The sequence below is a fragment of the Apodemus sylvaticus genome, chromosome 5 (assembly GCF_947179515.1).
Source record: "Apodemus sylvaticus chromosome 5, mApoSyl1.1, whole genome shotgun sequence".
NCBI lineage: Eukaryota > Metazoa > Chordata > Mammalia > Rodentia > Muridae > Apodemus > Apodemus sylvaticus.
In genome coordinates, this window is record NC_067476.1 from 87,035,746 (window position 1) to 87,062,159 (window position 26,414).

The window sequence follows — 26,414 nt, forward strand, 5'->3', positions numbered from 1 at the left end:
GAATCCCGGGGATGCTCCTGTCTCTGCTTCCTTAAGGACTGGAATTACAGGTACACTTTGCCATGTTGGATTTACACTTTTATTTTATTTTTTACATTGGTGCTGGGGATCAAAACTCAGTTCTTCATGTTTCTGGAGCAAGCAATTTACTGACTGATCCATCTCTCTTCACTCAGTATGGGGCTTATTTTTATACTCAGCTAAATAGTCTCACAGTAGAAGCCACAGTGTGCTGCACTCAACTTATTACACCCGTTACCATCTCCTCTCCTGCCCTCCCCCTGGCTACACTGTTAAAACATCAAAACGTCTGACTTGAGTCAGACCCTAGAGGAAAGAGTTGGAGGTCATTCAAGTGTCATGATGATAGAAGATGAAATTATACCACAAAAATTGTCCTACTTATTGTAAATAGAGAAAAAATGTATTGGGAAGGACTCAGACCTCAGCTCTGCCATTGGACATATAACTCAACTTCTCCTTAAAACTCAAAATACTTTGTAATGAGATGATACTGGTAACTATGAAAGCATAGTTACATAGAAAACAGTGGACATTTATTTAATGTCTATCCTGTTCCAAGTGTTGCACAATGCTTCCCTGACCTGGTCTGGGCTTCTAGTAGGCATATAGAGCTGGTGTTGTTATTTTCACTTTACATTGCACAGGAGCCATGGAGACTAAGCACTGGACTAAGGTGATGTTTAATGGTTTGTAGATCTAGGTTCCATTTAAGATCAAAAATACAAGTTTTGTCGATCTTTATCACCAGACTCATAACTGAACATGGAATTTTGTATGGGTGTGGGTCACTGAGTGTTATAACCACAGACCTACTGGATATTGTTGGGATATGGTTACTTGGTGATATTTAACTTTTTGCTCTCTGAATAGTTCACGTCTTTAATCTTCAAACAGAATTTCAAAATAGGTTATTAGTTTCATCCTGCAAATGATGAATCTTGGATACAGAAACAATGAGATGACTCACTAGCCATGTGGGGAAAAATTAGTGGTTAATGTAGGCCTGGGACTCAGACTTTTGAATTCAAGAACAGTGTGTCCTCAGAGTAATCTGGAGATGTAGAATCCAGATGAATTTAGCTTTTTCAACTGTATCTGTAAGAACAGGAACACATTGATTCCCTTGGTATGATAGATTGAATACCTAGAGATGCCCAGATTTTAATTTCTGAAGCTGTTCCTGTAGACTTACAAGGGAACAGGCAAAATGATTCAGGTAAGGTCTTGAGGTGGTGATACTGGGATGGTGAGCCAGGATTATCTGGAGTTAGGAGAGGGGGAAGCACAGTGTCCTTAGAAGAGGGAGACAGTGGTAAACTGGACTACAGGAAAGTAACAGGGGGCAGAAAGGAGGTAGATGTGAAAAAGGGGGTAGATCAAGACATGTGGGCAAGTACCAGAACTGAAAAAGACAAGGGAAGAAGCTTCCCTTGGGGTCACTGAAAAAAAGATGCCTCTTGGGGCTTAGGTTGATTTTGAACCTCTTTTCTTTTCTTTTCTTTTCTTTTCTTTTCTTTTCTTTTCTTTTCAGATTTATTTATTTATTTATTTATTTATTTTAAGTACACTGTAGCTGTCTTCAGACACTCCAGAAGAGGGCGTCAGATCTCATTATGGACTGTTGTGAGCCACCATGTGGTTGCTGGGATCCAAACTCAGGACCTTTGGAAGAGTAGTCAGTGCTCCCAACCACTGAGCCATCTCTCCAGCTCCTTGAACCTCCTTTCTTTGAGACAGGGTTTCACTCTCTGTCCCAGGCTGGCTTTGTACTCACCATGTAGCCCAGGTTGGCCTGGAAGCTGCAGCAACCCCCATGCTTTACCTCCCAAATGATGGGATTCTGTGGGCCAGAGCTGTGAGAGGGTACATTTGCTTTGACTTAAACAACCCCAATCTGTGCTACTTTATTATACACAGCAGTCCCGAGGAACTAATGTTTTTGAGCCAGTGGTCTGGCAAGGACAGCTTTGCGTCTGTAATGTCAGTGTTTAATCCCATTGCTTCATGGGCGAGTGAAGCTGAGACGCTAAGAACTGACACCAGCATCTCAAAACTAGATTCTACTCTAACAGCCATGGCCATTCCTGCTGTGTACATATAGCATCCCCGCGGGCTGGCTTTTTTCTTACTTGAAACTCTCAACTCCTCCACCACCTCTCTCAATTCTCCAACAATTTCAGAGAGGATCAGGCAAGTGGACAATTGTTTGATGATAAAATGTAGGCTTGCCTTTTTTTGCTTAAAGCAGAGCCACAAACTCAAACACCCCTAATGGGTCCAAGTAATTAGAAGTAAATGATGAAAACTCCAAAGAACTGGTAGCGTCTCGGCCGAGAGTGACCAGCCACGTGGCTGGTAGGGATGGCTTGGTAGGTAAGAGCACTTGTTCTTTTTGCAGAGGACTTGGGTTTGGTTCTCAACACTTACACATTGCTCACAGACATTTGCAACTCTAGTTCCAGGGGACTTGTCCCTTGTTCTTATCTCCATGGCTACCAGGCATGTATATGGTGCATATACATTTATTCAGCCAAACACTGATACACACAGACAAGAGTATAACATTCTTTCAAGTTTTCAGGGACCGGAAGAGGCTGGTATCCAGTTTTTGAAGAATCAGGCATGCCTTTACCTCTAATTGGCTTGCAGAACACAGCAGAACCAAGATGGAGAATTTTTGGTTGATAGTTTATGCTTCACTGATTGGTCTTGGAAGCAGGGGATGCCACTTGGTAGCTCTTAGAACAGAAAAATGTTTTAAAAGGGATTTTATTTGTATAAATGGAAAATTCAGGGAATCTTGGATAAGTCCTTTAAGAACGGGAATCAATGCCAACACTAAGTTCATCAGACAGTGATGGGTAACAGATCTGTGGTACACAGGCCACATGGCTGGTCACTCTCGGCCAAGACGCTACTAGTTCTTTGGAGTTTTTATCATTTACTTCTAATTTACTTGGACCTGTTAGGGGTGTTTGAGTTTGTGGCTCTGCTTTAAGCAAAAAAAAAAAAAAAAAAAAAAAAAAAAAAAAGCAAGCCCACATTTTATCATCAAACAATTGTCCACTTGCCTGATCCTCTCTGAAATTGTTGGAGAATGAGAGTGGTGGTGGAGGAGTTGAGAGCTTCAAGTAAGAAAAAAAAACCCATCACATTCTGGAAACCCAGGAGCAGTAAGGGAAAGTTAACTAAGCTGGATCTTTCAGAGGATTTGAGAAAGAAAACAGACCAGTAAGAGCCAAAGCTGCTCAGTCATATACAAAACACAAGCCCAAATCTGTTCCTATTTTGTGGTAGGATTACCATTCTGAGAAAAGGTGAGTGCTATGGTGAATCTGTATAACAACGAGACGTTTTGATATTTTTTTTTAGGAATTCTATAGGCACGATAGAGAGGAGCTGAATGCTTCCTGGGTGGTTTATCATTGGCTGGGCAATAGTACTAAAGATGGCCTAACGTGTCTTTTCAACCTAGTGTGTGAATTCTAGAACGGAGTGAGCCCTTTCAGGCTGGGAAAAGTAAACACATCACTTTAGTTTCCTCTTTCACATCCTCACCTGTCTTTACCAAGGACACCGCCCCTTTCCACCTGGACGCATAGCTGCCAATCATGGCTCACTGCACACCTTTATGGCCTTCTAATGATATTAAACATAGAGCCATCTGAGCCTTTCCCTCTGGCATTCAGTTGAATCAAGATCTTATTCTTAAGAGGAAGCAAAATAGGAGCACTGTTTTATGAAGCAACAATTTCTTAGCCTAAGAAAGGCCAGGCTTACCCATGCTGTGTGCACATCTCGCTTTCCCTCTATTTCCCCTGTTTTGGATTGGAGGGAAGGGAAGCCATTGCATGTATTTGTACCCTGAGAAAGGAGCCCTTTTTTAGTTGTCGTGCCGGGGTCCACACTCTGATCCAGAACCTACTTTCTAGTTATAGCTCTGTAAGTAACACTTCCCGTCTCTGGGTTGTCCTGTGATTCTTTTATTTGGAGTGTGCATCCTTGCCTCTAGGAAATTGCTCACCATGGCTGCTGCACCTCCTGTCCTTCATGGCAGGCGTTGTAGCTCTAGGCTTTGGTGAGTCCTATCCTCACTTGGATTTGGTTTGGTTTATCCACAGCAGAGTCATGAGCTGTGGCAAGGAGAGTTGTCCTGGCAAATAGCTTGGCTTCACTTGTCTGTCTAAGCCATCAGGTGGGTCTCAGAACTCTGGGGTTGTGTTGACCATCATCATCATCCCAAGCCTGTCTGTCTCAGGTACCTTCTGCCCCAGAGATCTATCTGTCTTTATCTCCCCAGGGCTGGTCTCAGAAGCACGCATCGCCATGATAGATTTTTACATGGCTTCTAGGGTTGAACCCAGTTGCTCGTGCTTGCATGGCATACACTTTACTGGATGAGTTATCTCCTCAGCCCTGCGAAGGTGCTTTCCGAATCTAGAGATGATACAGGGATGGAAAACAAATGTCTTGGAAGCCAAGTCCAGAGTCTGAAAAATTTCAGCAGTTGGAATGACTCCCTGAGACAAGTCAGACGGAATTTGAAACACCAAAATGTAGTACTTGGTTCTTCCCTAAAACATTGCATCTTTAAGTTCAGGTCATGGATACAGTCTTCAGCTCTTGCTAGTTAGGTATGGAATAAGGGAGAATTGGAGATTTTATTAGACCTAGAAAGAACACTGTTGATGGAGTGCCACTGAACTATTTATCGTTAATTTATTCTATCGCTAGAAATTGTCTTATGTTCACACCAAGCCGAGCAGCACAAGCTCCTGCCCAAGGCTTGGGCACTGGCAGTCTGTGGACCACAGCCACAGTGACATACGCTCAACTAACACACTGATTCTGAATGACTTGATTTGGATGTGACTCACGAGGCCCACATCTTTAGCCTTGTACATTTTTGTTACAGTCCTGATTCTAAAGTTCTTTAGACCCCATTTCCTTCTTACAGTTGACACAACTCTGTAGCCTGGAGAACCATCTCTCCAAAACGGAACGATTATTGTGTAGAAGAGGGTTTAGACTCTGGCCATCCAGCCAATGCTTATGGGTTCCATGCCTGCTATAATTTCTAGCGGTACAGCATGCAGAAAGGAGAGTAGAGTCTATACTCAAGGTCAAGTTTAGTGTTGAACAGAGGAGATACACAGAAATGGCTCAAACTTAATAACACTCTGTGGTTTACCAAGAAGCAGTAATGAGGGATGTTTCAGCCAACTGACCCCAAATGAAATGACTATTTTTCTTTTTTGGCAGTTTTTGTGGTTTTATTTAAACACAAAACGTGCAGACAAGCCATCTACTCATTTTCTTCACTGTGTAGCCTGGTGTTGGGATTGGTGACTCTGACGGTCAGCTGTGCTGCTCTTCCTATGATGGCTTCTCGGTTCTTAGAGGACACACTGTGAGCAATCTCAGCACAGTAGATTTGTTGCACACCAGCAGCACTTCCAGATGAAATGGTTTTAGAACCAGTTACCAGTCATGCGCATGAACTGAAACAGAGTCCTTCTTTGAATGGGGAAGAAGCAGATGACCTTCCTAGGTGCTTCTTTTTTAAACCTCTTTTCATCTACAGTTCAAGATAGCCAGCTGGCTTTCAGAGAGAGAGACAGAGGAGAGAGAGAGAGAGAGAGAGAGAGAGAGAGAGAGAGAGAGAGAGAGAGAGAGTCAGAGACAGAGACAGACAGAGACAGGGAAGCAGGAGGAGGAGGGAGGGAGAGGGAAAGGGAGAGGGAGAAAGAGAGAGGGAGAAGGAGAGGGAGAGGGAGAGGGAGAGAGAGAGAGAGAGATGGAGAGAACACTGGTTAAATGTTCATGTATTATTCTTGGTGTTCTGGGAGGACCATCTGGGAAGCAATTTGTCTTACAGGAGTTCTACCACACAGAATGGTATGGGGACAGAAGAATAAACAGGCAGGGACCAACTGTTTTCCTTATTCACAGACTTGGTAGAAGAATCAAGCCATAGAGGCAGGCACAGTTGTATTTCTAGTGGCTTCTTTTGTTTACTGGCTTACACGAGCCTCTGAGGGTCAGTGCTTACTGTCACTGGATAAGCATCTTGATGGAAATCTTTTTTCCATGCTCCCTGTTTCCACCAATGAAGAACCCAGCTAATACGGGGAGAACAGCTGTCAATACAGATTGCTAATACGCCCCCCCCCCCTCCATGAAAAATGTGCACATAACAATTTGGCTTCATGTACATGGTGAATCAAGTAAAACCAATGTCTCCCAGCTGTTGAGGCACAGTGTCCTATAGCCGATTCCGACCTTGTCTTCTTTGTGCTGCTAGAGTCATTGCATCCACGCTTCCTCTCCTGTGTTTGGAAGAGTGTTAGCAAGACATCATGTTCTCACTTTCCTTCTGAGCACATTCTGAGGGTCAGAAAGGCAGATGCTGTCTGACTTTTGATGTCCCCAACTTTTTGTGCTTGACCCTGGTTTAGTTCTCTGAGGCTCTGCCTCTTTGGCAAGATGCATCAGATCCCTTGATGCAGGACATACAGTCATGGTGTAGTATAGGCTTGGGAACAGGACAGCCACCTCCTTCCACAAACTTTTCAGAAAAGACAAACCTTTGTTTCTGAAATGCTTGCTCCACAGCTCTATGTGAAACCCCACAGCTGGTGTGACCCTGGGCTGTGTGGACACTACAGCCTTCCTGGCAGATACTTCTCTTTTCCAGGAATTCATTCCCCTGGGGAGTTAGGGATGAGTCAGCCCCGGGCCTTCCCCAAGTCCATCGGACAGAGTGGGCTGATCCACTAGGTCACCTGTCTATCCCCTGGTCTCCATGATGTTGGAGCAACAGAGGTGGAGAGGGAAGATTCCAGTCAGTTAATTTTACTTGGAGGCTTTCAAATGATGCTACTACGAAGTTTATTACCATCGTTATTATTTTGTATGCTGGTTTGTTTGAGAAAAGAAAGTCTTATGTGGCCTAGGCTAGTCTCAAACTCCTGACCCTTCTGTCTTCACCTCCCAAGTGCTGGGATTATAGGTGTGCACTGCCACGCTCAGCTTGCTCTGAAGCATTTCAGAGCACCTTTGTTGCTTTTACGTGCCACACAGTTCCCCCAAAGTTACAGACTGTGTGACCATTCCTACATAGTTAGGGCATTTTCAGTAATTACTCCCATGTTTTCCCCAACTTGCTTTGTCCCAGGCAATCCAACCACTAAGCTACTTCCTCTGGACCTTCTGTATAAATGGGATTCTGCAGTATATGCTCTTGTGTGCCTTAGTTCTTAAAGTCACTGTAGGATATCAGTACTTCACTTTTTTTTGCTATATAATACTCCACTGTGAAGGTATACTTCATTATTTAGTCATTTATCAGTTGATTGGTGAGTTGATTCTCATTTCTGGCTTGTTGAGAACAAAGAATGCCAGAGAATGATATATACAAGTCTTTTTTTCCCTAGACATCTGCTTTTATTTCTCTTGGAAATACACCTAGGATTTCTGGAGAATGTGGCCACTTTTTAGTTATATTTTGGTGGGGTTTATGGGTATTTTTTGAAGTAGCTGCTTCTTTTCACAGAGATGTGCCTACTCATTCACCTCCACCCCTCCCTCTGATATAATTCTGATATATTGCAAATGTGGGCCAGAATTTTTGTGCTGGCTGGATTGGAAATAAATTCACTGCACAAAAGATTCCAGGACTGTATCTAGAGGAGAGAGTCATTTCAGAGCAAGATGCCCACAAAGGGTTAACTGGCCATCAATGAGTGCTGGACAATTGTCCTTCATGGCAGGCTGACTCACCTTCTGGGAAATGCGTTGCTTGGGGGTGTCTTGGAATTACAAGTAAGGCTGGAGGGATGTGGAACTTCAAAAAGAACAACCTGAGAGCTCCCAGGCTATTTGTGGGAGGGGGATGGCTCAGTCAGTAAAGTACTTGCCGTGTGAACATGAGGACCTCAGTACAACCTCCCAGAACCTATCTAAAAAGATCCAGGTGTATTTGTAATCCCAGCACTGCAGAAATGGAGAGAGGGGGAATCTCTGGTAGTCAGTTGCTGGGCAGCTAGCCTGCTGAATTGGTGAGATCTAGGTTCACAGAGAGACTCAGTTACAAAAAATAGAGGGAAGAGAAACCAAGGGAGACACTGGATGTCTAGTTAGGGCTCCACATGAACATTCACACATATGCACATGCAGTGAACACACACACACACACACACACACACACACACACACACACACGCACGCACACACGCACGCACAGAGTTAACTTGATCTGGAAAACTGATCAGTAGACTGAACGGAGCCACAGACATGCACCCCCACTCCCTTCTGAGGATGTGACATCTCTTCTTGTAAATGTCATCACTTTCTTGGTGCTATCTGGTAAGGACTGAGTCATGAGGTGCGGACAAAACCCCAGTGCACTTCACATGAAGGCTGAAGCATTCTGCTCATTCCTGAGATGCTCCTGCTGGTAGGCCTGCTGCTCAGATGGTAAACAACTTGCCTGGGATGAGATCCCACTACTGTGGATTTTTTTTTTTTTTTTTTTTTTTTTTTTTGGCTTGTCTGAATGAGGCACACAGCACCAGACAGTTTGCCTCTGAGGGTGAATTGTGGGGCAGGGGTGGCTGCAAGGTGGTAACACATAGATGTAATGGCCTCAGATTTCACAGAGCTCTCTTCCAGAGTGAGCCCACGGAGGGGGGAAAGACTGTATTTCCAAAAGGTGGCCATGAACCAACTTTAACCCTTTGTTTGCAGCCACGGCGCAGGGTACGAGAGTGAGAACCACACAACCCCCATCCTCTGTGGTGCCCAATACAGAATACACACCCATGGTGTCTTCCGAGGCATCCAGGTGAGTGGAGGAGACCCAGCCAAAGGCCACCTTTTTCTCTGCTCACATGACCTGCTGCACTCGGCTGAAGGACCTTATGACCCTGGCAAGCTGTCAGGGGGTGGGGGTTGGGTGGAAAGGAACTCCCCACTCCCCAAAGATGTTACCTTGCCCCACTGCCACAAAGATTCTTCCTGCAGAATCTCAGCTCTCTTCTTTTACTGTTTTCTGCTTCTCCTGGTACGTGGGACAGTTCTTGTGTGGGGGTTAACTGCACTTGAATTAGTGACCTGGACCCTTGACTTCTAAGATTTGATCTGTATAGTAAACTGTTCAGAGGCAGACTGTTTTGTCCAGTGTTGAGCAGTAAAAACAGCACCACTTGTGGCTAAACATGCTCTGTGTGCTGGGATTTAGACACAGACTTTAAAAACATGCACTTTATCTCACTTCTAGGCTTACACAGAATATTCATAGAAATTATAGAATTTCTATGTCCTCCTGCCCCCACATTTATGTAATGTCTCTGGTATGATACACTTTTTACAAATGGATGTTGCTCTATGCAGTGGTAGCATATGCCTTTAATCCCAGCATTCCAGAGGCAGGCGGATTTCTGTGAGTTCATGGCCAACCTGGTCTACAAAGTGAGTTCCAGGACAATAAAGGCTACACAGAGAAACTCTGTTTCAAAAAAAAAAAAAAACAATAACAACAGCAAAACAAAAAAATATTATTTGTAACTGAATTGCTTTGTCATATATTTCTATAGGCTTTGATACACCCATAATGTCTCTATCCATCCACCCACTATCTCTCTCTCAATTGTCTGTCTGTCTGTCTGTCTGTCCGTCCATCCATCCACCCACCCATTATCTCTCTCAATCATCTGTCTGTCTGTCCGTCTATTTATCTATCCATCCATCCATCTACCCAACCACCCACTATCTTTCTCTCATTCATTCATCTATCTATCTATCTATCTATCTATCTATCTATCTATCTATCTACCCACCCATCTATCCATCTATCCATCTACCCACCTACCCACTATCTCTCTCATCTATCTATCTACCTATCTATCTATCTATCCATCCATCTACCTATCCATCCATCCATTCATCCATCCACCCACACACCTACAACTCTCTCACCTATCTATCTATCTATCTATCTATCTATCTATCTATCTATCTATCATTATACGGCATAGTTTATTGTTTCAGAAGTGTTCACTATCTGTACATCATCCCCATTCCTCTCTCCCCAACAATTACAGCCCCTTTCTCAGAACATTCCTGGATACTCTGTGTTGCATTTTCAGGTTAACTTCTTTGACTTAGCAACTTGTGTTTATGATTCTTGCATGTCTATGTGACTCTCACTACACACTTAAGAGAGAAGACAAGAGACTTGTCTAAAACTACATAGCTAGTAAGTGGCAGCTGAGGTGTGCAGCATACATTTTATCAGACTCCATAACCCTTGTTTGGCTGATTAATGTTGTTTATTGGTAGAAATAAAATAATATTGTTGATCAGTGGAAACAGGAGGGAGAGGTCTCCAGGGCGAGTGAAGAATCTCAGAGAATGTAGGTTATTCAAGGGGAGGCCCTACCCAGCCCCAGGCCTCTTTAGGATAGTCAGAACCACAATTACTAAGGACTCACATCTGCTATTTACAAACACAACTCAGTGGCTACCACAAGAGAAGTAGTTAGAGTGTCCTTTGGAGGGAAGCTAAGACCCTGGAAACAAGTTGCATGTGGGCTAGGAGCTCTACTTCATGGACTCAGTAAAGTGTGCTCTGCCGTCACAAGACTCCCTCTGGTGAGAAAGAAACAAGTCTCAGCAGTGCAGAGATGTGACAGGAGTTATCTGAGTGTCCTACAGCAGACACCATTAGCTTCCTTTAGCAGACTGCGGACTGACAGCAACGGCTGCTTTCAGCCTTATTCCCACGTGGTCTTCATCACAGATGAAAAGAGATGAAGAAAGCTGATTGTGCCTTCCTTCCCACCCGACCCTGTTGATCAGATCCACTTCCTTCCCAGCAGATTCTGTTGATCAGATCCGCTATCAGAGCCTTTAGTCGATGCCATGCTTGCTGTACAGGTGTTATTTCCCTACTTACTCTTTTTCTTCTAGAATATGCTAAACAAACCACTGCCTAAGATTCACTTGTAAACCACCATTAGCCCCGGGAGAAAGGCAAATGCTGACATACACTATGACCTACCAATACAGTATTTATAACATCACGGAACTTTTCCTTACAAAAAAGTGCTCTCTCAGGGCAAGGCAAGCAAACGAGTATCAAGAATGTGAGTGTGTGAGCGGGCAGATTGGAAGAGACATAGAACAGGGAGTTATTAGGCTTATAGCAGTGGTTCTCAACCTGTGCGTCTCCACCCCTTTGAGAGTCATGTCAGCTAGCCTGCATATCAGATATTTACATTATGATTCATAACATAGTAAAATTACAGTTATGAAGCACCAGTGAAATAATTTTATGGTTGTGGGTCACCACAACATGAGGAACGGTATTAAGGGGTTGCAGCATAAAGAGGGTTGAGAACCACTGGTTTAGAGGTTGTTTCAGATCTTCATACCATCACAGATGTGCTCCTGTGTCAGCTGTCCATGTCTTTGGCTTTGATGAGCACATCTGTAGTTGAACAAGGAGGAACCATTCCTAATATGAAGGAATCACAGCCCGAAGGAAGAAAGGAGATTTATTTCCCCTGCTAGATGACAGGAACCAGTAGATGTTATGAAAAAGACATGCAAAGTTACAGAAGGCAGACAGCTCCCAGGGTTTTCCTGTGTTACTGTCAAGGATCATGCTGATTATACTACAGGATTCTGGTGGACTCAGAGGCCCCAGATCCAAAGACTTCTTCATCATCTATTTACATGTAAAGCTTGGGCCAGTTTTGGCCTCATTTAGTGTCTCATGTCTTTCTCCAGTAAGAACTTTCTCATCCATTTTCTGGTTGAGTACATAATCATATGGTCATGTTTCCATTTGGGAGGGCACATGCACCATCCAGGGATCTGGAAATCTAGTGAGAGATAGATCGGGACCTCCATAGATACTAGTGCTTCTTCTCTAGAGGTTCTGTGTTAGGGATCCCAAGGAAGCTTCATTTCAAATACAAGTTCTGTTGTTCAGTTGTAATGACATCAGAATACTGCATCATAACATTTCCTACCCTGCCATCCATTACTGAAGTCTGCCACAGGTATCTGGGGTAGGGAGGTGAACATTTTTTTGTCTTATACTGTACCTGACTTCTCTTCTTGGGTACATTTCAGTGCCCAGCTTCCCATGGGATGACATTAATGTTCACACACAGCACAAGGCCTCCATTCCCCTTATATTTTGCCTGCAGGATGTACGGCGTGTATCTGGAGTGGCCCCAACTCTTGTCCGGTCAGCATCTGAAACCAGTGAGAAACGTCCGTTTATGTGTGCGTACCCAGGCTGCAATAAGAGATATTTTAAGCTGTCCCATTTACAGATGCACAGCAGGAAGCACACTGGTAAGTGTGTCCACTGTCCGGACTCGAGCCATGGTGGTTCATGAGCCCCCATTCTAGACTCTGACACTGCTCAGGACACAGGTGACTTGTGGGATGGAAAGTTTGTGCTTTGAATGCTCAGGCCACGGTGACTCTGAGGCTGCAGGGCTGTTTGCATGTCGGTTTCCCATCCTTTATTAAAGAAATCAGTAAGGTGTTTCCAAGAAATCAGAACAAGGTGGTGAAAAGCCAATGCCATAGAATAAAAGTGACACCTGTTTGAACATTACAGACGCCACCAACAGATGAGACCTTGAATCACCATCACTCAACATTCCTCTGAACTCCAAGTGTCTTGTTAGGACAATGAGGATGATAATGTATACACTGGAGTGTATAACACTATACAGTTCCCAAGCCTTGTACTTCAATTCAAGCTGTACTACAAGAGTTGTAGCTCTAACACTCCTAGCATACGACTCGTGTCTCCAGGACTGAATACATGGTATTGTTATTCCTGAAGGGCTATTAGCACTGGTAGCATGGAAGACAAGCCTGGGATAGGACAATCAGATGACTCAGAGATTGATGGGCAAGGTCACCATAAACTTTGAAGGGTAGGTTCAAAGACACACATAAATGTTCTAGAGTCAGTTCTTTGATAAAGAAGGCGATGAAGTCTCCAAGCAGACTGTTCCAGGTGATTCTTTCACCACTATCAGTGAACACCTGACAAATGGATTCATTTTGGCTCACTATTTGGGAGCACAGTTTATCACGGCTGGGAAGGTATAATGTTGGGAACATCCTTAAAGCAATGGGAGCACGAGGCTGATCATTCACATTTCTGGATGAAGAATCAGAGGGAGGCGGAAGATGGGAGCCGGGAGTCAGAGGCGTACCAGGTTATAAGCCTCCAGGGCCACGCCCACAGCAGCCCACTGTTTCCTGTTAGGTTTCACATCCTAAAATGTTCCAGAAGGTCTCGAGCACTATGGGCCTGAGACCAAGGGGTCAGATACTTGAGTCTGTGGGAGACATTCCATGTTCAAACCATAAGACAGCATTGCAGAGCGAGCAGCATTTGTGAAGGGTGTGTGCTTAACATTTTGATGGGTAGGAACGGGAACATAAAGATGAAGGGTGAGGAGGGCTCAGAGTAGTGAGGTTAGCTATAGGAGACACACGGAAGACCGGGGAGGCACCAGAGACAGGAAAGGAAACTTGGAGCTGTCCGTCAATGGAAAAGCCTTACTGACCACATAAGTAGCTAGCTCTCCATCCCAGAATCCAGTGGGTCAGAATTCTAGGAGGTGGGAACACTTGCAGAAGTTCACTGCATTCTTGGGGGCTCTTCTCCCAGAGTTTTGGGTGAACTTTTCCTGTGGACACAGGGGTGGGGCTCTTCTTTCTGAGTCCAGGGTTGCACAATCCTACTGCTGACTCTGTTGAGATTAAAGGACAACAATCCTGCTAAATGCCTCAGCTTCTGGTTTAATTGGGGAATCTTACAACCATGGAGTCATTTATGTTGGGCCCAGGAACATGAAGTCAGTAGCAGAGAACACCAAATCTTCAGGCCATAAAACACAGAACAGTTCATTCACAAGGCCAGCCTCAAGGCGCGTCTATCCAAAATTCTATCTCCGATTCAGACATGGACTTTGAAACAAACCTTTTTGGACTTTTGGTTTCTCTAAATAGTCCATGCTAATGTACGTATTTTTCTGAGCATTGCCTCAGTGCTAGGCACCAGTCTGCTCCTTCGGCTTGGGCATTCTGGTCTAATCTGCTCATGAATGCTTTGGTGTTGTCAGATTATTGACTCCATTTAACAGTGAGGGAACTGTACCAGGGCATCCTTATTCACTCCTTCCTGTGTCCATGGGCACGTGTGTCAGTGGGATTTTATTTTCCCTGGAAGTCTACAGCATTACCCTAACAAGCCCCTCTTAGTGCTTTGGGCATTTGGGATCCCTTCATCTTCATTAAGGGTTTCCCTGTGATGAGGTTTGCTTCTGGCACTGTACTCAGAATGACATGTGTTTTCCCTAAGGTGAGAAACCATACCAGTGTGACTTCAAGGACTGTGAGAGAAGGTTTTCTCGCTCAGACCAGCTCAAAAGGCACCAAAGGAGACACACAGGTTTGTAGGTTCACTTCTCGTTGCCAGCAGTCACAGGCCCTCGGGTTAGAGCTGATGTTGTGACTGGCTTCTCTGTTGAACACAGAGGAAAGGGTGATGTTTAATTTTTCTAGCTTTCTTTCCCTCACCTGAATACTTTTCTTTTAAAAAGAAGGGCTGCAGAGATGATGGCTTGGAAGTTAAGAGTACTTGTTCTTGCAGGGTACTTGGGTTTGGTTCCTAGTATCCACATCAGGTGACACATAACTGCCTGCCACCACTGCTCCATAGGACACTCTCTTCTGGCTTCTGAGGACAATGCACAGACACGACATACATCACACACACACACACACACACACACACACACACACACACACACACACCATAAAAGTCTTTCTTTATGAAGGAGAAAGAGAAAGGAAACATCTCACGCTTCTCACAGGGCCACAGCAGCTGTGAGATCCTGATGGTAGACTGATGGTCAGTCAGGAACCAGGGCAATGGCAAGAATCCTGTTTGCAGTGATTTACTTTCCTCAGTCTCTAGCACTTGTCTACTGTCGAGAACTGGATGCTTGTAACTAGGAATGCTTTTTCCAAATCGGGACCAGCTCCTGGAGGTTCCTGTGCAGAATCAGGTGGCTTCGGCTGGGTCCAGGGATCAAAGAAATGTAAGGTCCAGGTAGCTCCAGACCTGGCTGATGTGAAGGATATGAGGGGCTTCTCCAGCTGCCAGAAAGCCGGCCTTATGTGTCTCACTGTGCCCCACATTGCTAGGGCCGAGGCTAGACCTTCTCTGTCCGTTTAGGTGTGAAACCATTCCAGTGTAAAACTTGTCAGCGAAAGTTTTCCCGGTCCGACCATCTGAAGACCCACACCAGGACTCATACAGGTAAAACAAGTGCGTAAACTTTTCTTCACATTTATTTTTCATTATTTTCTAAGCTACTGTTGAATGAAACTGTTTGCAATGAGAGAGACTCATATAAAAGTTCTAGAGTTGAGAATCCATTTAGAGAGTGGCTATGTCTGGCTATCTTTATATGATAAATGATAATGTTTTTTCAGAGAAAGGGTCAACGAGTATTGGGTAGGAAAGGGATGGGGCAGGAGATATCCAGGGGATTCAGAACAAAGGTACAAAGATGAGCTCATCTCCACTGTCCCCAGTGTGCTGTATTACCAATTGAACAATCACCCTACAGCATGATCAGAAATTTAAGATACTCTATTCTGCTGAGAACCTAAGTTTCATGCCTGATTGGGGAGTATACTCCACTTACCTAAAACTCAACCAGGAGTCTAGGTTTCTGCCAGATTAACACAAACTCATGGATATATTTCCTCCATGCTAGCAAAGAGGAGAATGGGGAATTGACGAGCACCGGCTGCTGAAGTACTGTGCTTGTCCGCAAGGCTGGTGAGATTCATAGTGAAAATAGCACCACACCACCCCCCCCTTGCTCATTTGCTTCCTTAGGAAGCAGGATTACCTCTTAAGCTAGCCCTCCGTCTTTACAGCACCCTTGGAATAAGAGTAGGGTAGGTGGTTTCAGCTCTCATTGAACAGACGAGACTGTGGTAGAGAGTGACTAGTTTGTCCAGAGCCACAGAGCAGTTGGATGGCAGCCTCATGGGTGACCGCTCCTGCCCCACCTCGTCTCTACTGTTCTTGCTCTTGGAGGAAGAGCTTGAGGTCAAACAGCCATCCTGAGGAGCCAGGGAATTGAAGAGGGAGCCAAGATGGGTGCCTCTGAGAGGATCAATACGAGAAGGAGTTGAGCAGTGCCCATGAGGAGGGGGAGTGGCAGGCAGGAGCCAGGTTAGGAAAAGAGGATAGCTAATAAGGAAGCCATGGCCTTGAAAGTGTCCAGAAGAGTCCCTGTTTTTCAGGACACACAGGTTATACCTTAGATATGTCAAAGTGCCTGTGTCCCAGTGATGGGAGATACAGGTCTCCTTCTTTGGGTATTTTTGACATATTGTCTTTTAGTTGGTCCCAAATTCATAGTCTGCACACCTCTCTCCCTGTGACCTGGGCCACCAACAAACTGCTGGATGCCATATTTGATTGGCCACCCAGTCTGGCCTCAAAGCACCACATTTTTAGAGACATTTCTCAAGAGGCGGGTATCAACACCCTGGGAAGATCCTCCAGATGGCACATGGCTTGATTCCTGTGGCATTTTCTTCAGCAAGGCCTGGGAATGTGATACAGGGATGAGTGTGGGCTTTAGAATTAGGTATGTCTAGATTCAAATCCTGCCCGGATCTGTAGAGTGAAGATAATTCATTTCTTTGTGAGGCTGTTTTAAAGGCAAGGAGCATACACCTCTGAGTGATGTCTGTACCCTAGGAAACACATGCAAGCTATTTTATTGTCTATAATGAAAATGAGAGCTCCCAAGACAGAGCAAGCATCATTTTAAGCTAGAACCTCTGCTCTAGCACAGTTTGCTTCTAAGTCAGACTCTGCATTAGAAAGAAGCAAATAGGATACAAATTGGTATCCATGATTTATTTTAAACTACCTCTATATAAGAAGTAAAGCTTTGGTCCCAAATCTACCGCTGGCCAGCCATCAATCAATAGTATCCAGGGTGGTGGTTCAGTGGCCTTTACAGATGAGGTCCTATGTAGCAACAGGGAAACAGTTGCACAGGTCACAGAGGATCCTTAGAGATAAAACAGGGGTTCCCCTCCCCGACCTCCTTAATTTATGGGTTGATTAGAAATTTCCACAAACTAGACTTCTCTCCCATTTCCCAAGTCTTCCATTTTGTTATACTTACAATGCTTCTGATTTTCAAGCCCTCAGAAGGCATTGCTAATCCCAGGCTGCAGTGAAGAGGCAGTTGGCTAGCTTAGGGAAGGACCCATGGGAGTCCAGGGCGGGTTGTGGTGATTTAACTCGGGCCTTTGATAGTTGAACCTGTGCCCATTCGCTCAGCTGCAAGTGTCTCTGACTGGCAATTGTATCAACAGGTGAAAAGCCCTTCAGCTGTCGGTGGCACAGTTGTCAGAAAAAGTTTGCGCGGTCAGACGAATTAGTCCGCCATCACAACATGCACCAGAGAAACATGACCAAACTCCAGCTGGCGCTTTGAGGGGTCCGACCCGGAGACAGTGCAGCATCCCAAGCTGGAAAGTGTGCAAACTGTTTCCAAAGCTGATTTGAAATTCCTCCCACTCACCTACAAAAGGACGCGATGGTGGATCTTCATCCAACTTCCAAGACAGCACACCTGTTTGACTGCGTCCAATCAGGTTTGCCGGAAGGAGTCGGTGCTCCGCCCACTCTTGATTAACTCATAGGCCTGAAAAAAGTGGCTCACAGTGTCTAGAAAGTCCATTGCCATTGTCTGAATTTTCTACCATTAGAAGAACCATTGTTGATAACGCCTACAGACTTTCCTCTTCTCCTTTGTGATCATTTCGCCAGGATTAGAGAGATTGTTCCATTTTCTTTCATGGGATATTTATAGGCCAGGGCATGTGTATGTGTCTGCTAATGTAAACTCTGTCATGGTTCCCATTTACTAACAGCCCTAGAAAGAAATAAATCAGAGAGCCAGCCGCCAGGGGCAAGTATCGTGCAGAATTTCAGAGGTCAGGCTGCAAACCTGGAAACCTGGAAGGCCGGATGTAATTTTACTGGGCAATTTTTAAAGCTCATAGGTTTTGAGTAACTGCATAGTGGATTAGAATTAACTAGAACCCCTGTACAGTTAGGACAGAAGGAAACCTTCCTGTTCAGCTATTCACTGTTAACATTAGCACTGGGCTCTTAAGAAATGATGTTTTAAGAGCAGAGATTTTTTTTAATGTTTTTGATTTATTTTTTAGTTATAATTAGGTACATCTTCAGAGATGTACTTTTTTCTTCATGTGAAGGAAGTGGAAGATTCACTTCCATCATCTGGGGTGTCTTTAGCGTGTACAGACCACACTGGCTATGTGGCTTCAAGTTGTAAAAATTAAAATGACTTTAAAAGAAACTAGGGGCTGGTCCAGGATCTTCACTGGTAAGACTGTTCTTAAGTAACTTAAGTACCTTTGAATCTGCAAGTGTGTGGGGGAAAAAATATATTATTGTGAGGAAATCCATAGTTTAAAGGTGTGTATGTGTGTTGTTTTTTTTTTTTTAAGGGAGGGAGTTTATTATTTACTGTAGCTTGAAATACTGTGTAAATATGTATGTATATATATGATGTGCTCTTTGTCAACTAAAATTAGGAGGTGTATGGGTATTAACTACATCACTGTGTGGATGTCAATCTTACAGTGTATTGAAGATAATACTAAAAATGTAACCTGCATTTTTTTCCACTTGGCTGTCAATTAAAGTCTATTCAAAAGGAAAATGCAGGAGTCTTGTGGTCATATTGTGTTCAAATCTCAAGGTCAGTTGAACTTCTTTTAAACAGGTAATCATGTCATCAACACTGACAGCTATGAATAATGGTCCATCCATAATAGTTGACTTCTTTTTGTTGGGCTGGGAATGATCTGTCTTCAGGGTTGCAGGGGCCATCTTTGTCCTGCACCAGGAAGCGGTTGCCCTTCTGTGACACTTGGGTGGCTTGCTCTTGGTGTGATGGGTATTGTGGTACAAGGCTTATTTTAATCAAATAATCATCACATCAGGTCCAGAGCAACAGAGGAGAACAGAGAGGCTCTACTGATGTCTAGCCTTTTTGAAAAGTTCACTGACATCTTCCAGGTATCAGAAGGGCAGAAGCTGAACACCTAGTACAACTGAATTTACAACTGTAGCTGCCATGATTCATCTCAGTAGGTGGGAAACTGCTTAGACTTCCCAGGGCAGCTGAGTCTGAAAGCAAAGATCTCCACTCTCCATAACCTGTAGACTCCCCTGTTCTGGTATATGTTTTGCCAATCCTAAGAACATGAATTTGTTCAGTCTCTCTCAGCTCCATTATCTTAGAGCTTTCTTGCATTCCAGGTTTTTTTTCTTCATATAAGAGGATCTTGGATACAAAGGAGCTTAGCCACAGGGGACTCTTTTTGCAACTCAAAGTTGGGACAGCCTAAAAGAGGGGTCTGGAGGCTCCTCTGCTTCTTCTGGCTCTTGCATCACCATTAATTATAGGGAGTGTGGTGACTCGTGGGTATCTGCGTCTTTTGTTTTGTTTTGTTTTGTTTTTTTTTTCCCTGCCAGAAAACAGCATTTCTCTGGAGAAGCTCAGGACAAGCATGGCAGACATCAGTGAGTCAGAGAGTGGGTTTCACAACAAAAGTCCAACCACAGTGTTCCCACTGCTCAGGGCAGATCAGCGATTCAAATACCTCAGCAGTGCAGCTCATGGGGAAGAACAGGACTTCAGACAGGAGAACAGTCTGGGTTTAAATCCTATGTCTGTGGCCTTCTGTTTTGTTTTGTTTTGTTTTGTTTTTAGTTGATGAGAAAGCAATAGACCCTCCCTGATATGAGCACAGAACAATTAAATGAAAAATAAAATCTAGTGTAAAAAAAAACCCAAACCTCTAGTGTCTTATGAGAATTTTCTAGAACTCTTACCCATGGACTCACCTGTTGAATTTCCTGTGTCTCTCATTCTTTGCTTGCAGTGTCTGGGCATGCTCACAAGTCAGCTCTGCAACATGACAAAATGTCCTTTCCCTTGTACCTTGAGCCACAGTGATTATTTGCAACAGCTGGGCTTCTTGCCAGCCTCACCACAAAGACCACATCTGTGTGTCTTGTGTCTTTTGCAAAGCCCTGGTTGACACTGTGTTTCTGAGAGCAGGGGTGCTGACACTTCGCAGGCTGTCAGGAGGCAGCCGGTAGGTGGTGGTCTGTAGGTAATCCCTGTGGCCAGGCTGGAGGCTGGCAAAGTGTGCAGTTCTCCATCTTCTTTTACTCCAGTTCAGCCCTGATCCCCCATTGGCTAGATCTTTTGACACTATTCCTAGTCTCCTGAGCTCTCCCATTTATGAATTTCTTTAGAATCAAGAGTACGTATCCTTGAACAGTATCTTGTGTCATTGTGGTACTTTTCCATCTTCTGTTTCAATCTGTAGGGCAATCCCATAAGGTAGACAGGAAACATGTCCCCATTTTATAGATGAAAACACCAAGTCTCAGTGACCTTGCTTAGGTGAGGAATGACTTAGCAATTAATATCTATTTCCCACTAAAACATGCTTGAAAACATGATGAAAGCCCATACTCTGTCCTGTTGTTTTCTCTCTCTCAGTCATATCTTCCCAACCATGATGGGTTGCTCTTTTCCTCCCCCAAATTACTCATGCCATGGATTCAAATACAGCTTTAATGTCCATTGAAACCACCCAAAGAGTTTGCTGAGGTCCAAGCTCTGTTGTAGAACTTCCAGAAGAGAGCCTGAACATCTGCATTCTGACTGGATCCCAAATGATTCCTGCCATGGTGGACTGTGGACAGCAGATATGTAGCAAGGACCTTTAGGGCAGGCTCAACAAGTATTTGCTGAAAGGGACTCAAAGGTGACTGGTGATACTTGGCAATCCTAAGATGGCACTGAACCAGGCTGACCATTGATAATGGCCATGGTGGGGACAAAGGTCAGGAGGATCATGCAGAAGGTACTGGAGGAACTGTGCACACTAGCCCAGGAAATATGCTCCATCCGGAGGTTACCTTTCAGACCCTGCTACTCCATCCCATCTAGTTGATAGTCTCAACATGTTCCACACACATATCCCAAACCCACATGTCAGGTCTGTGGCAGCAGCAGTCAACTCCTTGGTACCAACCTCTGCATTAGTCACTTTTCTATTGCTGTGATAAAACACTATGACCAAGGCAACTTATTAAAAGATGTTTAATTGGGCTTATGTTTTCAGGGGGTTAGAGTCCATAATGGCAGAGAAAAGGCATGGTGGCAGAGAGAGCTAAAATCTCACATTTCAAAACTGTAAGAAGAAGGCAAAGAGTGCATTGGGGATGGTGGGAAGCTTTTTAAGCCTCAGTGTTCTCCCATGACATACTTCCTTCAGTGAGGCCGCACCTCCTAACCTTCCCAAACAGTTCAACCAATTGAGGCCTAACTGTTCAAGAAGGGGGCCATTCTCACTCAAGTGATCATAGCAACTTCAGCAAACTCAGTATTGCCAGTGTGTCCATGAGGGTGTATGCGTGTGCATACCTGTGTAGAAGCAGAGATGTTTTAATTAGTTTTTTTTATTGCAAGTGAAATGCCATGACCAAAAAGCAAATCAGGAAGGAAAGGGTTTAATTGGTTTACACTTCCATATTGTTGTTTATCATCCAAGGAAGTCTGAAGAAGAACTCAAACAGGTCAGAAACCTGGAGGGGTGCTGTTTACCGGCTTGCTTCACATAGCTTATTCACCCTACTTTCATATAGAACCCAGGATCACCAGTCCAGAGATGGCATCACCCACAATGGGCTGGGCCCTGCCCCCATCAATCACTAAGAAATTGCCTTGTGAAGCATCTTCTCAATTGAGGTTCCCTCCTTTTGGATAACTTCAGCTTGTGCCAGATGATCATAAGACTAGCCAGAACAAGGGCTTTTAAGCGGGGAGTGGCTTTGCTCCTTTTAAGACTTTATTAGTCAGACCTTGGGTAATCATGACAGAGATGAAGCACTTACACCAGAGATACAGCTAAACAGCCCATCATGCCCAGGATACCCATCCTTTCTGCCAAAGAGTAATCCATCCCTGAATGTCAGTGGTCCCAGGTTTGAGAGATCCTGGTATAGAAAAAGGGAGTCACTTTTACCAGAAAGAATTATCACCAGCTAAGAGAGGAGGATGGCTGTTTTTGAATCGATATCTAAATCCTGCTTTCTGAATTAGCTACACTGAGGAGACATTTTTCTTTGAAGTGTCTGAGCAGGCAGAGTAGCTTGTGAGGAATCTGAGACAAATGCACACGGAGTACAGGAAAGGCAAATCTTGAAGACGATCTAGAGGCCTCTTGCTCTTTCCTCTGATGCCTTTTCTTCTAGTGATCACTTATCAAGTGATTGAAATCTAGATTAAATATATATTTGATAGAATCATACAGAAGTTAATGAATAAAAACAAATTCAGGAGGAGATGGCTCAGTCAATGAAATGCCTGGTGCATTCACACGAGTATCTGAATTTGAATCCCCAGAGGCCACATAAAAAGCCAGGAGAGGCAATCCAGCTCTTAACTCTCAGTCTCTCAGGCAGAGACTGGTGGATCCTCAGAGCTCTCTGGTGAGTCAGGCTGGCCAATTGATGAGCACTGGGTTCAATGAGAGACCATGTCCCAAAAAGTAAGGTGGAGAGTCAAGGAGACAGACACTCAGCATTGACTCCTGGCACGCGGGCACGCGCGCGTGCGCGTGCGCACGCACACACACACACACACACACACACACACACACACACTCACACGCACGATGCAAACAATACAACAACACATACAACAAAAGTAAATTTTTATGATAATGGTCTCAGGCCTGGTGGGAAGTCCATTACCACTGAAGTCATACCGAGAAAGCTGCTGCTTCTGTGGAAGGCTCTGGGGTTTTCTGTTTTTCAGATCAAAATCCTGATTCTGTTAGTTCTTGGATGTCCATGAGAACGGGACAGGAAACAAAGTGGGGTGGGGGTCTCAGAAGGCTGGGAGAGCCCACAGGAGGCCGTACACAGCAGCGCTAGTGCTCAGATTCTCCCTGACTCTTCATAGGGCGGGCTCAGGAGCTAGGGAGTGGGAGGCGATGGTGTCCCTGAAGTTAGAGCTCTGCAAGGCAGGGCCAGCGAGCCCAGGCTGAAAATCAGAGCCTAATCGGGAGGCCTTGGGCAGAGCTCATAGACAGACCTAAGCATGAGAGCAGAGCAGACTCTATGTGTTGAAGAGACACTGAGTGATTTTCACGGAGCAGGGGAGGGTTGAAAGGTGGCCCAGAGGGACGGGGGACAGGCTGAGATAAATGTCAGGGGTGATGCTTGGAACATGAAGGTTTCCTCTCTTGCATCATCCCTGGAGCACTGGTGAGGCTGACAGTGGTGGAGAAGGATGGTCTGACAAGAGGGACTCCAAGGTCCACTGAGAGGACAGGAGGACTCCTGGGGAAAGATGGAGGGGTAAAAAGAGGAAGACACGACCAGGAAGAGATGAGACAGATGAGTAATGAAGTGTGGATGTCAGGGAGGCCTGATAAGGCTGCCCCCTGAGTGAACCTGGACCTGCTCGCTTGGTACCACCCCCGGGACTCATACACAGGGTGCTGAAGGGACACAAGGGAGCGATTGTCCACTGTGCACGTCAGCACCACTGCATGTGAATGCTCTCTCCACGAGCGATCTCCATTTTGCAGATGAAGAATTGAGGTTTAAGAAGCACCTCATCCTCACCCAGGGTCATTCAGCTTGTGCGTACAGCACAGTGGGACATTAGCTTATGTGGCTCACGGCTGGCTCTGAACTCTTGCATTGCTCTGTCTTCCTTCCCCCCATCTCAGGAATTGCTGGACCCCCTGCCATAGTAGTAGCCCTTTTCTGGGCTTGCTGGCCCCCCTACCATAGCAGTAGCCCTATGCAGAGGATGGCACAGCTGCCCTGCTCACTCACTATCTCGGACACTGGAGAAAGCCATCATATTCTCAGAGACAACAGGCATGATTGGCAAGATGTTCCCTCTCTTATATTCAGGTATAGGGCCTGTTTGGTTAATAGGCTCATTCAGTGTTTTATATCACATACCAGAACTAAAGGGAGCACAATGTTAGCCAGGCACTGAGAGAAGAGGAAGACTGAGAAACACATTTGTAAAGCTCAGGGTCAATGATCACTTTTAGAGACCGGCATCTTGCTTTCCCAAAGAACTCTCCATTAGGAGGAGATGCCCAGGAGGAAGCTCCTGGTTTCTAGCAATGAAGGGGCGGGCATAACATCATCTGGATTTTTAAAATTATACCCTACACGTGGCCTTTATCATCTAATAGTGGCTTAGCCTTCCTTCTATCTTGGACCCTAACAAACCTCTGTCCACTGAGGTTTGGACAGCAAAGGAAGAGAAGCAGAGAGTCATCTGGTAAAAGGCCATGATAGTGTTGTGGCGAGAGAGATGACCACGGGCAGAAGACTCAGCATTTGCCACCACCCAAGAAACAGCTGTGAGGAGGAGCTGAGCTCTTCCTGTGGATGCTTGTCTGATAAACACACCCTAAATTCGCTGGGTGGTGAGCAGGCTGTGGTGGTCTTATAGGAAAGGCCAGAGTTGGCCACTGACAAGATGGCCCCGCCAAAAGTAGTCTCTGCCTTTCTCCCTTGAGAACGTCAGTATTTTTCTAGTGACTGGAGTGACCAGGCATTATGTGACTGCGTGAGGAAGTGGGAACAAGCATGTGTTTGCCCTGGGTAAGGTAGTGATGACAGATCAAAAGAAAAAGATCTCACCCAGTCTAATGAGCCAATAATTTTAAGTGGGTTAGAGGAACACAAATGAGGGGTTATTTACAGAAGCCTTGGAACCTTGGACAACCATGCCACGTATACCCATTCCTGCAATGGTTAGCCACTGCTTTATCCTCAGGTGGAAGCCTCACATGCCTCAGGCACCACCTCATCATCTTCCTCATGGGCCTTGTGAGCTGTTCCTCCTTCCACGGTGGAATATTAGTGGGCCTGGTCTTATGAAGCTCTGGTGTGGGCACTCACAACTGCTTTGTTTCTATGACAACAGCAGTTATGCTGCTACACTCCCAGGGCAGAGTTTCCTAGCACCCAACCCCTTCCTCTGGTTCTTAAATCCCTCTACCTGCTTCTTTCAAGATGTTTCCCAAGGCTTGGAGGGGTGTTAAGATACATGATTGATTATACTTATAGTGTCCTCAATTTGGTTATTGGATTGCTATTTTTGTACTTTGACTAGCTATGAGTCTGAAGTAAACACCACCTACTGCAAAAAGGAGCTTCTTTAACCAAGGCCAACATCATAACAACCTATAGGCATAAACACAAGTATCTCAAAGGCCATTTGACAGGCATATTGCCTCTAATTAACAAAGCAAAAGCAGTAGTTTCCACACGAGTGCCCATGATCTTCCCACCCACAAGGTTTTGCTTGTCTTACAACAGCACTAAATGTGAGTTCCTTAAATCCAATTAGGAAACAACTGTATCATTAACGGTCATACCACTATTACCTGAGAGAACATATCTTGCCTGGCATGCTGTTGACATTATCAGACTATCTTTATAGATGAACAACCCCAAGGAAGCCAGGCACAGACGGTATAGATGGTAGCCTTAGATGTACTAGCCCATGCTAGTGGTCTTCATCATCCAACAACTCCTCTTTAGTAGCCCAAGTAGCCCCTTTGATGGGAAGGGAGAATCCTGTTTCTGATTCTTTACGTACTCCACCCAGAGTATTTGGTGACTTCAGTAACAGAGATAAGTAACAGGACCTTAGCATTTAGTTCTAGCATGCAGCTAACAGACTTAGTGCTGGCTTTTATTGTGTCAGGGGTTTTAGAGACATTCCTGGCCAACAATTATAGGGAGGTGACTTAATCTTGATTCTGAGTTTCCATTCAATAACCCTATGACTTCTGGGAGTATCTTTTTCCTTCTGTGCAGGCTATCTCTATTTAAACCCTTAAGCATTGCTGTAACATTTAAGGCATGAGCTGTTGTAAGTTTTTTTTTTTTTCTTCAACAGCTTTGTTAAGTATCATGTCTCACCCAACCATAAAATCCCCAAAGGTTTCCCAATTGTACCTGGCTCTTGCTCTGCACACTGGCCTCCTCTGTTTCCTCAGGGGTGCTCACATATCGTCTGCATGTCTTTCTGAATCTGTAAGACACACAGAGGGTATCATTATATAATGAAACCTCTTGTAGGTATGTAGGATCTCTGAAGGCATATACCAATTAATTTGAGGTTTAATCAGCCAGAAAGACA

At 44.7% G+C, this 26,414-nt stretch overlaps 1 protein-coding gene across 3 annotated transcripts in view; it reads left to right on the forward strand.

The window, feature by feature from the left end:
- Positions 1-18,863, forward strand: part of Wt1 (WT1 transcription factor) — a 42,215-nt gene extending 23,352 nt beyond the window's left edge. For 2 of the 3 annotated variants that reach the window (XM_052183132.1, XM_052183135.1), the window contains 5 exons: positions 8,773-8,869; positions 12,243-12,393; positions 14,429-14,518; positions 15,308-15,400; positions 17,485-18,863. In XM_052183132.1, coding sequence (XP_052039092.1) covers positions 8,773-8,869; positions 12,243-12,393; positions 14,429-14,518; positions 15,308-15,400; positions 17,485-17,606 — 553 coding nt within the window. In that variant the 3' untranslated portion in view covers positions 17,607-18,863. The remainder of the gene's footprint in view (positions 1-8,772; positions 8,870-12,242; positions 12,394-14,428; positions 14,519-15,307; positions 15,401-17,484) is intronic. The other variant, XM_052183134.1, reaches the window with a different exon arrangement.
- The last annotated feature ends 7,551 nt before the right edge of the window (positions 18,864-26,414 follow it).